The sequence below is a fragment of the Buceros rhinoceros genome, unplaced genomic scaffold (genome assembly GCF_000710305.1).
Source record: "Buceros rhinoceros silvestris isolate BGI_N320 unplaced genomic scaffold, ASM71030v1 scaffold4683, whole genome shotgun sequence".
In the NCBI taxonomy this organism is placed as follows: domain Eukaryota; kingdom Metazoa; phylum Chordata; class Aves; order Bucerotiformes; family Bucerotidae; genus Buceros; species Buceros rhinoceros.
Genome location: NW_010402867.1, coordinates 1 through 13,291, shown reverse-complemented (window position 1 = coordinate 13,291; position 13,291 = coordinate 1). Strand labels below are relative to the sequence as shown.

At 41.4% G+C, this 13,291-nt stretch overlaps 1 protein-coding gene across 1 annotated transcript in view; it reads left to right on the top strand.

The window, feature by feature from the left end:
* Positions 1-9,700, top strand: part of NR4A3 (nuclear receptor subfamily 4, group A, member 3) — a 22,699-nt gene extending 12,999 nt beyond the window's left edge. Inside the window, exon 8 of the mRNA XM_010132776.1 lies at positions 7,506-9,700. Coding sequence (XP_010131078.1) covers positions 7,506-7,768 — 263 coding nt within the window. The 3' untranslated portion in view covers positions 7,769-9,700. The remainder of the gene's footprint in view (positions 1-7,505) is intronic.
* The last annotated feature ends 3,591 nt before the right edge of the window (positions 9,701-13,291 follow it).

The window sequence follows — 13,291 nt, the reverse complement described above, 5'->3', positions numbered from 1 at the left end:
CCTGCATACCTACATATATGTATTATAAATACATGTATATGTGTTTATGTGTGTTTGTATGCATATACAATGTATATATGTATGCACATGCTTTTAAATCAAGGACAGGTGCTGTCTCTTCCCATGTATATTTATATACAGGCATATATGCTTAGGTATATAGCACCTATTGTTGATCTAGGTTATTTACAATATATTGGATACTATACATTAGATAGATGGAGCGTGTTGTAGATTATCTTCCTGCTAAGGATGAGGAGACGACTGACTGAGAGGATGCAGGTCAATGAATAGGATCCTCTGCAGACTATCTATGTGAATGTAGAAAAAGCTGTTCGATAGGAAGAAAAGTTTCTCTCCTTACAAACCCATGGCCTGTTTTAACATAAGTCACTGTTCAGTTAGGCAGAGTTTGGTTGCTGTGCTGGTTTTGGCTGGGATGGAGTTAATTTTCTTCATAGTAGCTGTACAGGGCTGTGTTTGGATTTGTGCTGGAAACAGCATTGGTAACACAAGGATGTTTTCGTTATTGCTGAGCAGTGCTTACACAGGGTGGTCTTCACAGCACCCCACCAGTGAGTAGTCTAGGGGTGCACAAGAAGCTGGGAGGGGACACAGCTGGGACACGTGACCCCAACTGACCAAAAGGATAGTCCATATGCCATGACATCATGCTCAGCTTATAAAGCTGAGGGAAGAAAAAGGAAGGGGGGAGGATGTTCAAAGTGATGTCTTCCTGAGTGACTGTGAGGCGTGATAGAGCCTGGCTTTCCCGGAGACGGCTGAACACCTGCCGGCCCGTGGGAAGTGGGGAATTAATTTCTTCTTTTGCTTTGTTTGTACACATGGCTTTTGCTTTACCTATTAAACTGTCTTTATCTCAGCCCATGAGTTCTCCTACTTCTATCTTTCCAATTCTTTCCCCTACCCCACCGGGGCAGGGAGTAAGCAAGCGGCTGTGTGGAGCTTACTTGTTGGCCAGGCTTGCTTTTATTAGCAACATTGCAAAACTGAACTGCTGGCTTGAGCAGAATTTTATTCATTATTGCACAAATTGCTCCAGTTCTTGCTTTGCATTAATCAACTTTTCATGACTTGATGGCTCAGCCAAAAAAAGAAAAAGACAACAACCCAGTGTTCTATAATAGTCATAGCTTGTTTTAATAATGTACAGCATCTTAGGTGGCCCCGAATTCAGGAATTGTCTCCCCAGGTAAAGAAAAGTGCTCCTGGGAATAATGACCTGTTTGTTCTTCTTGATTTCACAAGTGCTCTCCATAGCCCAAACAAAGACATGCTCTTAGAAAACAAACCCTCTTGTATACTAGCCATTGGCAGTATTGGTGAATGAAGGAGAACAGTAAGAGAAGTCACTATTCTCTTTCACAGGTTCTCTCTCTGTTCTGCAAGAGTGATAGGGAGAACCGACATCTCTCTCTCAGTGAAGGAGGAGGGAATAAATGTAAAAATTAGTGTTGGAGGATAAAAGACATTCCACTGTTCCCAGAGTCCCCAAGGTACTGAAGGCTGTTCTCTCATTTTGGGATGTCCACTCAGCTCCCCAGTAACAGCCCCAGTAGTTCCAGTGCCCGTTAACTAACCCCGCTGACTTCTTCAAAGCTGTAAAGCTCCGAGTTCTACCTCAGCCACAGCTGCAGGTCACAGCGTAGGATGCATACTATAGGCACATTAGGCCATTTGTTCTGTTCAGTAATTTTGAAGAGAATGACAGAAGACCTTAGAGTAGAGTGACTATCACTCTACTGGCTAATTCACTGCTTGCTTTGAGTAAAACTAAAGGTATGCAGAACATAAAATGAACAGGAAAAGATTTTGTAATGTTTTGCATTGTATAATCCATTAGAAAGGCCATATATTTGTGCTTGTTCTGTTAATGTTTTCTGGGAATTCACAGTATGTTACCTAGAAGGAAAAGCATCATGTTGGATTGCTGCTGAGTTTTTAAGTCCTTTCAGGTAGGACATCATCATGAAAGAGCACCCAGAGTGAAAGAAGTGACATCTGGTTTATTGTGGTGGCTAGCAAACAGTTAACTTAAAGCTCTGCAATGCCAAAGCATATATTTTTTTCTTTAAGGTACTCCTGTAGGATCTTCCTCTCTCTGTCTCTCTTCTCTTTTTTTACTTCCTTCAGTTGGTTAAGAAATGCACTTCCTCCAGAGCATAGCAGTGGTGCTCTGAGCATCAGCCAGGAGAAAGTAGTTAGGAAACAACACAACACTCACCCCACATCCCCATGAAAGCAAGAAATGAGTTCTGTCCTGTTCTTTTTCTTTGGATCACTTATTCTTTGGGATGTAGGATTTAATGAGCTAAAGAGGAGTGCTGGCATGGAAAGAAAACTTTGGTCAACTTGGGACAATTTCTGTCCTTAGTTCCATGTGGACAATTTCTGTCAGTTTAGTCTGTTGCATGGATCCTAAGTGCTCCTGCACAACCCATGCCGGACTGGATACTGCTGATGATGAAGCTGTGCAGAGCAGACCAGGTATTGGCTCAGCCTATTCTTGAAAATGCTTCCTTAATGTCCCAAATGACTATTTATGATGCTCTGGTTTACAGTTTTTCTAACAGTGTGGAAGTATAAAGACTGAGAGTCCAATGCAGATCATTCAAGGGCATGTTCAAATTTAGCCTCAAATTTCTGCTTGCTCTAAAACTGCTAGTGTTTTCTCTCTCTCTCATTGATTCACTTTTCCTCTGTGCCTCTTCCTTTCTCTATCCACATAAAAATATTATTGTTTTGCCCACTTGACACTCTCAGTGGGATGCTGCCGAGTACAGAGCATTCTAGCCCTCATTCAGCCAAGCTCTTTCAGCATATGTTTTATTTTAAGTGTGTTACAGACCAGCCCAGAGCCGCTGTATATATTGGGCTTATTCACACTCTTGATGCTTTGTTAGACTGGCACCAGAACATTGAAGAATATAGTGAGGTTTCAATTAATTATGAGTTTGTGTTTGTTTTCCTGCTGTTGGGCTTTCTGTTCCAGTTTACAAGCATGATTTTTAGCACCAGCAGACATACCAAGAAATAGTACGGCGTCCAGTCTGGCTAAAAAGAGTCTGGCTGCTGCAGTTCCCTTCTGAACACGAATCTGTCCAACTTCACTGTGGAAGTGAGGCTTACCTACTCTTCAGCAGCAGATATCCTTCAGTCCTGTTGCCAGGATCCTCCGGAGTGGGTGCTTCATGTGCTGGGTCTACACATGAGCAGGTGGCAGACTGGAGGAGTGTAGGAGAGCCAGTTATAAAATAAAAAACCCTCCAGATTGCATTGTCTGCCTTCTCCTCGCCACTTCGCTGAGGGAAATACTGTCAGCATCGAAGTGAGGTACTCACTGCTCCTTCTCCCCTCCCACTCTTTTGCTGAGGCAAGAACTCTTTCCTCCTACAAGAACCAGCCCCTTGTGTGCCAGTTGTGTTTATCTTAAAGGAGGGAGCAAACTGTGACGTCCTCTATGGTCATTCATCTCATCTGACTCTAGGTACCTGGCACAGCTGATGGAGGAATACAGGGCACCTCCAGAAGATGATTGATCCACCTAAAATCTGAATCACCTTCTAAAAACGCTCATCCTTCCACTGATGTTAGGAGGAGCTCAAGAAGTCTGTGCTCTTAGCTTCAGCACTCCTGTGAAGTGCCTGAAGGTTAGGCAGGGTGAACACGGGCCAGACTGCAAAAGGAAAGGAGACTCTGGGATCTGCCAAGTCGGGATCTTGCTGTGTAACAGAGTGTGCACGAGACAATCAGAAAGATGTAGGCAACCAAGCCTCGTGTTCATGTGAGTTATAGAAGGGGAAGAGGATTGCGAAGGGGGAAGAGAAAATCAGATAACTATATTGAAACTGAGACAGCCAAGAGGCCTATTTTAAGTCTTCAGCATAAAACTGTGGGATTTCTGATTGGTCTGACACCTCAGAATGAATAAGCCTAAAACTGACCCAGCCTGACACAGAGCGCAGAGCCCAAGGGTCTTTGAGATGCTTGCGCTCTTTGAGAGGTGTTTCTCATACAGGTGGCACTCAGTCTGCCTAGCCCTGGAGTAATCTACCCCGTGTCAGAGATTAAGGACAGAAGGACTAACACAGCTGGTGACGGCTTTTCCTGGTCTTTTACTTTCTTCCTCTCATTTTTTTTTTTTTTTTTTTTTTTTTTTTTTTTTTTTTTTTTTTTTTTTTTTTTGCTGGTCAGTCTAATTATAGCACAGAATCGCACTGAGATTCCTGGGGAAAGAAGAAAGGTGTAAAATACTTGCTGTGTTCAGTTTGCCAGGATGAGCTGCTAAGTTTGCAGAGCTTTAAAGGCAAGACTTCTGCTGAATCATTTTGACAGGCTTATGGAGAGCATCTTTGCCATAAATCACCATTTTTCATGCAAAAATCAATGATATCCTAAAACAGAAGGCTGAGAAATCCTATATTCACCTTACCCATGCCTCTTTAATTGTCATTATAAGAAAGTCTGAATAGAATAATATTTACACACCACCTCAATCAGTTAGAGAAAATCTATTAGTTTTGACTAGCTGTCCTTCTCGGGATAAATCTTGGCCTTCTCATTCCCATGTGGATAAGAACATCCTGGGGAAGATGGCAGATGATTAGAGGCCATCAGTTTCAGCGACAGTGCGCACTGACCACAGGTGCGTCGCGCTGCTTCCTTTAGTGAGAAAGACTGTGGGTCTGTCTTTGTGCAAATGGGACTAGCTGTGTGGAAAAGACAAGAAAATGTGCTTCCTGCTATTTGATCCCTACTAAATCTAAATCTTTGTGTAAAATTAGACCCAAGACTCCTCAAGTCTACTGAAGAGAGGAGCTGTTTCTTATATGAGTACATTCCCCAGAAACTAGGTGCATGCTAACATTAGAGGCTGCGGTGGCAGTGCCAGTGCGTGCAGTGCCCTCTACTAGCGGAGCGTCTTCCACACAGATGGCTTTGACTTACCATGGGTCCACAAGGGATGTCTTAGGGATTGGAAAGTGAAAACCCCCGAGGCAGTTCCAGTCATGAGGAATTACCTTTGCAGAGATTTGCAGGTAGCAATGCCGATGTGTGGCACTTCATGCAGGAGAGGACAGTTTGGTTTGTCAGAGACTGCTTTAATATTGTAGCACCAGAGAACAGCTTAAGGACGGGGTATCTCTTAATTCTGAATTTCCAGGATTTTGTTATGTAAAGTAAGGCTACTAATAGCATAATCTCCGCACATACTGTGATTTGCATCGGTGTGTTTCCTGGCTCGCCACCAAAGACACAATTTGTTCACGAAACCTTCTGAACTTGTAAGTGCGAGACAAAGACTGTTTAGTTCGGGCTGGAAATGTTAACAACATTGCTGTGTGCTCCAGAGCCAGAGATAATTTTCCATACTCTGCAGCAAGCTACACACCTGCTGAGACACTGCTTTAAAAATGTGCTCTGCTAATTTGTAGTTGGGTTTTGGATCCATTCTTGTATTTCAGCTCCCTAGATCTATAAAGATATCTTCACTTACAGAGCCAGGAAATAACCTCAAAACAGATTAAAAGATGGGAACTCTTCAAAGACTGCAAGATTAATTTAATGTCCTGCAGATTCTCTCAGCAGGCTAGTGGTAAAAAAATAGCCCTACGGCTTTTCAAACCTGTATAAAATATTTATCCGCCAAGATTTTTAATGGCAGAATCTGTCTAAGTATTTACTCTCAGTGACCTGTATAGTTAAGGCTTACATAATTACACTATACACCATGTACTGGAAAGGCTTTAAATATTCATTGACTCCTTGTGTTTTAATGTAAACAAGGCACTTAGGATACCTAGGGTTTTTAATTCCTGCAAGGTGAAAAAGATGTCTGAAGCAGATGTTACTGCTTGGATGAGTGCTGCTCTGAAGCAACAGGGCGGATTGATGGTAGAGTACAGTAGCTCCTGGCCAGAGATGTACATGCCTGCAGAGCTCTGATTCTGCTCCCAAAGCAGTGTTCTTCAGGCTCTAGCTCTACCTGAGTAAATAGAGTTGAAAAAAGTGTAAAATGGTTGAATATCAGTGGAAAATCAGACCTGTACATTTCTGACTGCCTTCATTGAGGCCCATCTGTTTTATTGGTTTGTCAGGAACGTCTAGCCAAAACAGGTGGTGAGGGGAGGCAGCGCGGAGGTTATATACACGCGCTTGGGCAAGGCACCACCGCGCCTCACGCAGACATGACGCCTGCTTCTGGAAGTAAAGAAAACTGTGCTCTTTTCTCTGTTCATTAGGGGATGGATCTACTGGTCGCTCCTCCTGGAGCAGAGGAACAAGGCTCAGGGGCTGTGGGTGCATTATGGCCCGTAGCTGCCAGGGATGGGGGAGGGGGCCAGGGAAGGCAGACGGCTTCAAATGCATCAAACACAAGAACTCCTCATCTGCTGCTGTCACCGTTTTTATATGTCTAGTTGATTAAAATTAATTTAACCTGCGTTTTCTTTGACTGCTTTATATGGTACAATTCCATTTCATGTGTGAATTATTATGACTTTGCTATGAAACCAGTTCTTACTTACCTGTGAATTTCAAAGTCAAAGTCAAATCAAAACATCACGAATCTATTTGATATTATTGTTCTGAAATATTATATTAATTTATCCACTAAATCTTGATAGCAAACAACACAAAATTCTTTCCCCATGTACTGGTAAAGAGCCTGCTTTTAATGAATCACAGACCTGATTAATTCTACTTGTGCTTAAAGAACTGTGGATGCATTTAACAACCTGTAGTATTTTAAAAGGTTATTTGAAGGGGGACAAACCCCAGCTTGGTGTCCTTTTAGGAATGCTGAAGGTTTTTTGATGGATAACACAGCAGCCTTTTCACTTTAGGCATTGCTCACTCAAAGCAAAATAGTTAACTTCCAGGCTTCTTTTATCTTGGACCTTTTCAAGATGAAGAAACTAAAAAAAAAGCAGTGGCTGATCAAAATAACAAAGGATGGTAAGGTGCCTTTAGTTTCTTATGAGTGTCTACAAATTCCTGGTGGAATTCTGGGCCAGGCGCTGATGGAGCTGGCTAAGGGTATCGATCGCCACTTGAATTCACTGAATAAATAATGGTTGCCATAGTTATTGAGCATTCACAACTGGTGGGGAAGCACGGAAATCTCCAAAACACCTCCTGTGATAGTTTTGCTGGAAAATCACCCAATTAATTCTGTCTCATATCATGAAAATTATGTGAGATACGCAGGATGCTTGGACTCCTTGTACTAGAATTTCAATCATAATTGATCATCTCTGCGCTTGTTTTAGCAGCTAAAGAGAAAAGGGCATTTGCCATCTCTTATTTTGTGTGGCAGAAAGGTTAACTGGCATTGTATAACCCCAGCTGTTCTGAGGAATCTTACACGTTCAAAGCATTTTTCGCCTTGAGTACCGGAGTATCAATTTGGTTTACACCGAAGAAAACACATTCGCTGGGTTTGTGGTAGGAAGGCTGACGTGGTTTTTTCTCTTGCTTTGCAGAACGACATGGATTAAAAGAACCAAAGAAAGTGGAAGAGCTATGCAACAAGATCACAAGCAGTTTGAAAGATCACTTAACTTTCAGTTGCCAAAACAAGGGACAACCGCTTGAGTCTGCAGAGCCGAAGGTACTGGGTGTTCTGGCTGACTTGCGTTCTCTCTGCACACAGGGACTGCAGCGCATCTTTTACCTGAAACTGGAAGATTTGGTGCCCGCCCCTTCCATTATTGACAGGCTGTTTCTGGACACCTTACCCTTCTGAGTCAAACCACCCTCCCGAAAGGCAAATGCCCACCAGAGCAGGCAAATGGTTTGTGACTTACAGCTAACATTTCTGCCCTCACTTAACAGAAAAGCAGCTCCGAGTCTAAAATGAGGTCTTTTCTGGCGCTTTGTCCTTACAACCGGAGGCCTGAAACTTACTGGCTTACTGGTTTGGGGTTGTGTTCTTTGTTTTCTTTTGTGTGATTTGGGTTTTTTAAATGGCTAATATGGCACTTTTGGACAATGCTATCCCAGCAGCAGCAAAATGTTAACATGACTGTTTTAAATCTGTTGTTTAACACCTCATATGAGGAGTATATGAGGAGTAAAGTTGTAGAAGCCGTGTTCGAAAACAAGAACAGCAGATAGTTGTTTGCCAGGGTAGTATGTGTTTTGTGAGGATACCTTTAGCATACTTCCTGCATCAAGGGCACGTACATCAGCACAATCTAAACAAAAATTCACTTTTTTAGCAAAGTACATTCAATTGAACATTTCATACAAATCAAATATAGCAAAATGACAATGGCTGTTAGCTCCCATGTTCAAGTGCAATTTTTTAAAGTGCTGTCTTACTAAGTCTTGTTTATTAACTAATTTATTTTACTATGAAAACAAACGGAAGAAATCAAGTGAGAAAATTACATGCACTAACTTACCTGACAGAGTTTTCCAGACTTGATTCCATGTAGCGCGACTTATTGACAAATGTATGTGGAAGACACGGGAGCAATTGTGGCTCAGTTGTTCCTCAGCTAAGGAAATCGGAGTAAGTAGTGATTGGAGCACACAGGGTCAGCATCAGGGACAGTTCGGTTTTAGACGTCTAACATAAGCGACTAGTTAGTAAACAGGCGGAAGATGGTTTTCAAGAACAAGCAAGTCTTGTAAAATAGTATGAATGTAAGTGCTAGGAAGGATATAGTGGGCTGCGTTTAAACATTCCGTGTTCGTACTCCTTTTTGTATGTTTATACTGTTGATGCCATATTAATATGAGATAATTTGTTGCATAGTGTCTTTATTTGTATAAATGTTTGTATGCATGGTATATTGTAATGGCTTTGCCTGTATTTATTGCAATGACTGCCAGCTCATGGGAGCCCTGTTACACACGATAGCTAAATGGGGTGTTCACACTGACTCAGACACACCAGTTGGAAAACTATATACATATATATAATGTGTATATATATATATGTATATACCTATATTTGTGTGCGTGTGTGTGTGCGCGCGTGTCTTTTTATTAACCATTTGTACATAAAATATCTGTCAAATCACAAGCAGAGTTATTTTACAGTTTATTTGCAGTGACTTCTAAGGCAGTACTGTTTAGCACTTTGATATTACAATCTTGCTCATGTTTTGCTAAATTCAAATAATATTTAAAAAGTTTAGTTCTAAAAAACTTTATATGCACTGTATTAAGTCAAAATTTTGTTGGTCATTTTGCTAAGGAAATTTTTGAATGTCAACCTGATGTCACTGTATCTTTTGTTAGCTTTAAGCATTCTAGCTTTTGTCTTTTTTTAAACTATGCTGTTTATATGGAAATTAAATTATACAATCAAACAGATGCCAAATGAATTTCCTAATTGCTGCAAAGGATAACCCAGATATCGAGTCACTGTATGGTTTTCAAATAGTAATCTGGTATTTTATCACTTACTATGTTTGGATGTGCTTTTATGAAAAAATTATTCTTATATCAAGATTTATAGTAGTGTCAATAGGGAAACAGACTTCTAATCACTATAGTTAATATTTCCAGTTTACCTGCAGATAATATTTGGAAAAGTATTGCTTTTTGTATTGACTTTTAAGCTTATGTGCAAACATAATAGCATAATTAAATATCAGAGAAGCTAATGTTTCTTGTAGGTTGCTGTAACAAGCCTGACCAGCAAGACAAATATATTTTGACTGAATTTGCTTTTGTATATACTAAATATATATATATACGTATATATATATATACACACTCACACACATGTGCGCATACAAAAACGTACAGACACAAAATCCAAAAGTATGTTTACTTTTATCTCCTTGTGTAAGACACAAGGTCCCTTGAGAAACGACTTTTATCTAGGGACAAATCCTGCCAGGTGCTGAGCACCAGCCAGATGAGGGCTTGCGGGCGCTTCTTGCGAGTGGGCCCTTCCTAAGAATTTTCAGGTGAATCAGCATAGTACAGTACAATTGATTTTTTGTTGAGCAAGGTTTATTTATTAAGTGGAATGTGAGCGGGAGGTAGCAGGTCCAGAGCCCCATGCGAGATTTCACATAGCCGGTGTCCTCCAGTCTTCCATAGACAGTCTTAACTGTGATACTCTCCCAAATCCCGTCATCTGTGGAATTGTCCTTCGTGTCCACTTCAATACTGAGATTCATCCTAGAGTACATCCAGTGACCGGTCACAGTGGTGAAAGAAAGACGTAACGCAGAATAAATCTACTACTTTCTTAGAGCTCTCTCAGTGTGAACATGCCTTTGTCGTGGCAGAATTCAGGAATATATCAGGTGTAAAGGGAGAGTGCCTTGCTTTTATTTCAGACAACAGTGTTTCAAGAGTTTCTTCACTCCGATAACCGCAGTACTCTTTTTCTTTTTTCTTTTTTTTTTTTTTGTGGTGTTAACCTGTGGGTTGAAAGAAATGCTCTTGTACATATACAATGTAAATTAAAATTATTAAATTGAATAACATTTTTTTCAGAGGCCCCATGTGTGTTGAATAAGTATGCTTAATTCTGTTAAAATCTGATGTGAATTTTTTATCATTTATAAAACATTAAAAAAATTGTCTACTTGAGTCTTAAAAGTGAAAAAATTGGTGAAGCATGCTTAAGAACACTGGCAATTTAACAGCTAGTGTTTTGATTAAAATAGCTTTTATATAAATACAATAAGACACGCAATACCGGGTTATGCAATCTCAATCAGATCTTGAGAGCTGGACCATGGTTATCCCAGGGGCTGAACTACGTACGGACCCAAGCAGAGAGATGAGCTGCCCCTCACCGACATCCTCCTCCATGCCTCGGTTGTTAACTCACCGAGGATGATGGCCACAAGGGAGGGAGGGAATGGCTATAGGTCTCATGGTGCCATAGCACCCATGTCTGGCCAGAAAGAGGACAGAGCTCCGATCCATCTCCTGCCCCTTTGCGTCAGTAAACCCTGGTAAAACATCACTCCAGCAGGCACCTGCAGCATTTTCTATGAATGCGCATCCAATCCCTTTCCTTGCCTTTGCTTTGCAGGAGGGACAACTTATGCCCTGCCAGAATCTGTTTGGCAACTGTTTGGCTACAAACGTGTTTTCAACAAATGCAGTTTGAGAGTCATCTGTCACTGTTCTGGGTATCACCAAGTCTCTCTGAGAGAGCTGCTCTGCAGGAACTGCATGGCTGGAGGTTACATCAAATGATGGGCTGCAGGATCTGCAGCTCCTTCTTTGGAAATGTGACAAAACAAAAGGTTGTTCAAACTAACTCTTCCAAAGTATGAGTTGCCTTTTCCCTGTGACTTATTTTAAAAATTAAACTATGAATCTTAAAATTGTTAATGATAACGGCAATGAGTTTTGCATAATAGTTCCCCTGTTAGTCAAAACATGCGGATCTTGTCACCAATCTGCACCAAGGTCTGAACCTTCACCTACAGGACAAAGCTTATTCTCACTGATCTCATGAGTATCTCAATTTGTAATTACTTCAGGGGCTATAAGTTGTGTCCTTAGACACGAGAGCAGAACGGTGTCCTGACCTAGACCACCTGCACTTGTGTCCTTACCTGTGCCTTACACGCTTATCCTCCTAAACCACATCAGTGGCAGAGTCCCTGCGGATGGTGTCATGCCCGATGATGGACTCTGGCAGTGGAAGGCTGGGCTGAGTCAGGAATATAATAGCAGTTCCTCTAGCAGAGGACTGGAGGACTTGGACAGGAGGCTGGCATGAAGGCACCCCAGAATGAGCAGCTTTAGCTAGAGGTGAGTCAAATCTCCTTCTGCAGCTTCCCTACTTCTATTTTTCACATTCAGGTTTATTTGTCCAATATACAAAGCTAAAAATTCAGTGTTGTTGCAGGGAGGAGGGAGGGAGAGAGGGAGATTTAATTGTATAAAGTTCAGCATGGCTCTGACAAAAATTGGCAACTCCCTCTATGGACACTATGAAATATGTCTTTAGATTAATTATTTGTATTATAGCAACACCTAGAGGCCACAACAGAGATCAGGACCCCATTTTGCCAGCTCCCCTAATTAGCAGCTCCAGTACCCACCAGCAGAAGCTCCAGTCCACATAGACGAAAGAAAAAGAACGAGGAGCAGTGCACGGAAAAAGGAGCAGAATGCCTCCCTTCAGGAGTGCCTCCAGAACTGCTGTGCACACAGCACTGCAGTCAGAGCTGGGAGTAAGAACTTTTGTTCACTCAGCTAGCGTCCAGAGAACGCTCTTATTTTGCTTTCCTCGGCAATTTATGCTGTCACCGTATTGAATTTAATGCGAACATGATAAAATCATTGAAAATTCAGAATAACCCATGTATTCAAACCAATCTTGTTTACCCTGTGTACGTAAGTCATCCATGAAACTATTCAAAATCCTGGTCAATCACATCTTTGGAACTAAGCTGTGATAGTAGCATTTAGAAAAGAGACATTTAGCTGTTCTTTATTAAATTAACAAAACAAACCATTAGGAATATAGCAAGAGACGGATTAAACAATAATTGCTAATAGATAAAAAATATTAATTGTTAAAGATTCCAAACCATTGATTCAGTAAGTGAGCAAACGGGGAGGCAATTAACCACATTCTCAGTAGCAGATGACATATCTGAGAACTGCATTCCAGACCTACCTTGTGAGACTTGTCAAATAAAAGGAAAAAACCCTTGTTTACCATATGGAAACACTTTTAGCCATTTCTTTTCTGCTTTCCTTTTTAATATTAGTCACCTTTACTTTTAGATTTGTAATATGGACTGTTCCGACTACATTTGTTTACAGAACAAGTTTGAATACATGAAGTTGTCACATGGCTCTGAAAGTTGGATGAGATCAAGTTCACTGAAGAAATTTTTCCTAATACCCAATCTAAACCTCCTCTGGCACAATTTCAGGCCATTTCCTCTTGTCCTATCACTTGTTACTTGGGAGAAGAGAGCAACCCCGACCTTGCTACAGCCTCCTTTCAGGTGGTTGTAGAGAGCGATAAGTTTTCCTAAGTCCCAATCTAAACCTCCTCTGGCACAATTTCAGGCCAATTCCTCTTGTCCTATCACTTGTTACTTGGGAGAAGAGAGCAACCCCGACCTTGCTACAGCCTCCTTTCAGGTGGTTGTAGAGAGCGATAAGGTCTGCCCTCATTATTCTTTTCTCCAGGCTAAACATCCCCAGTTGCCTCAGCCGCTCCTCATGAGACTTGCTCTCCAGACCCTTCACCAGCTTCGTTGCCCTTCTCCAAACACGCTCCAGCATCTCAATGTCCTTCTTTTAGTGAGGGGCCCAA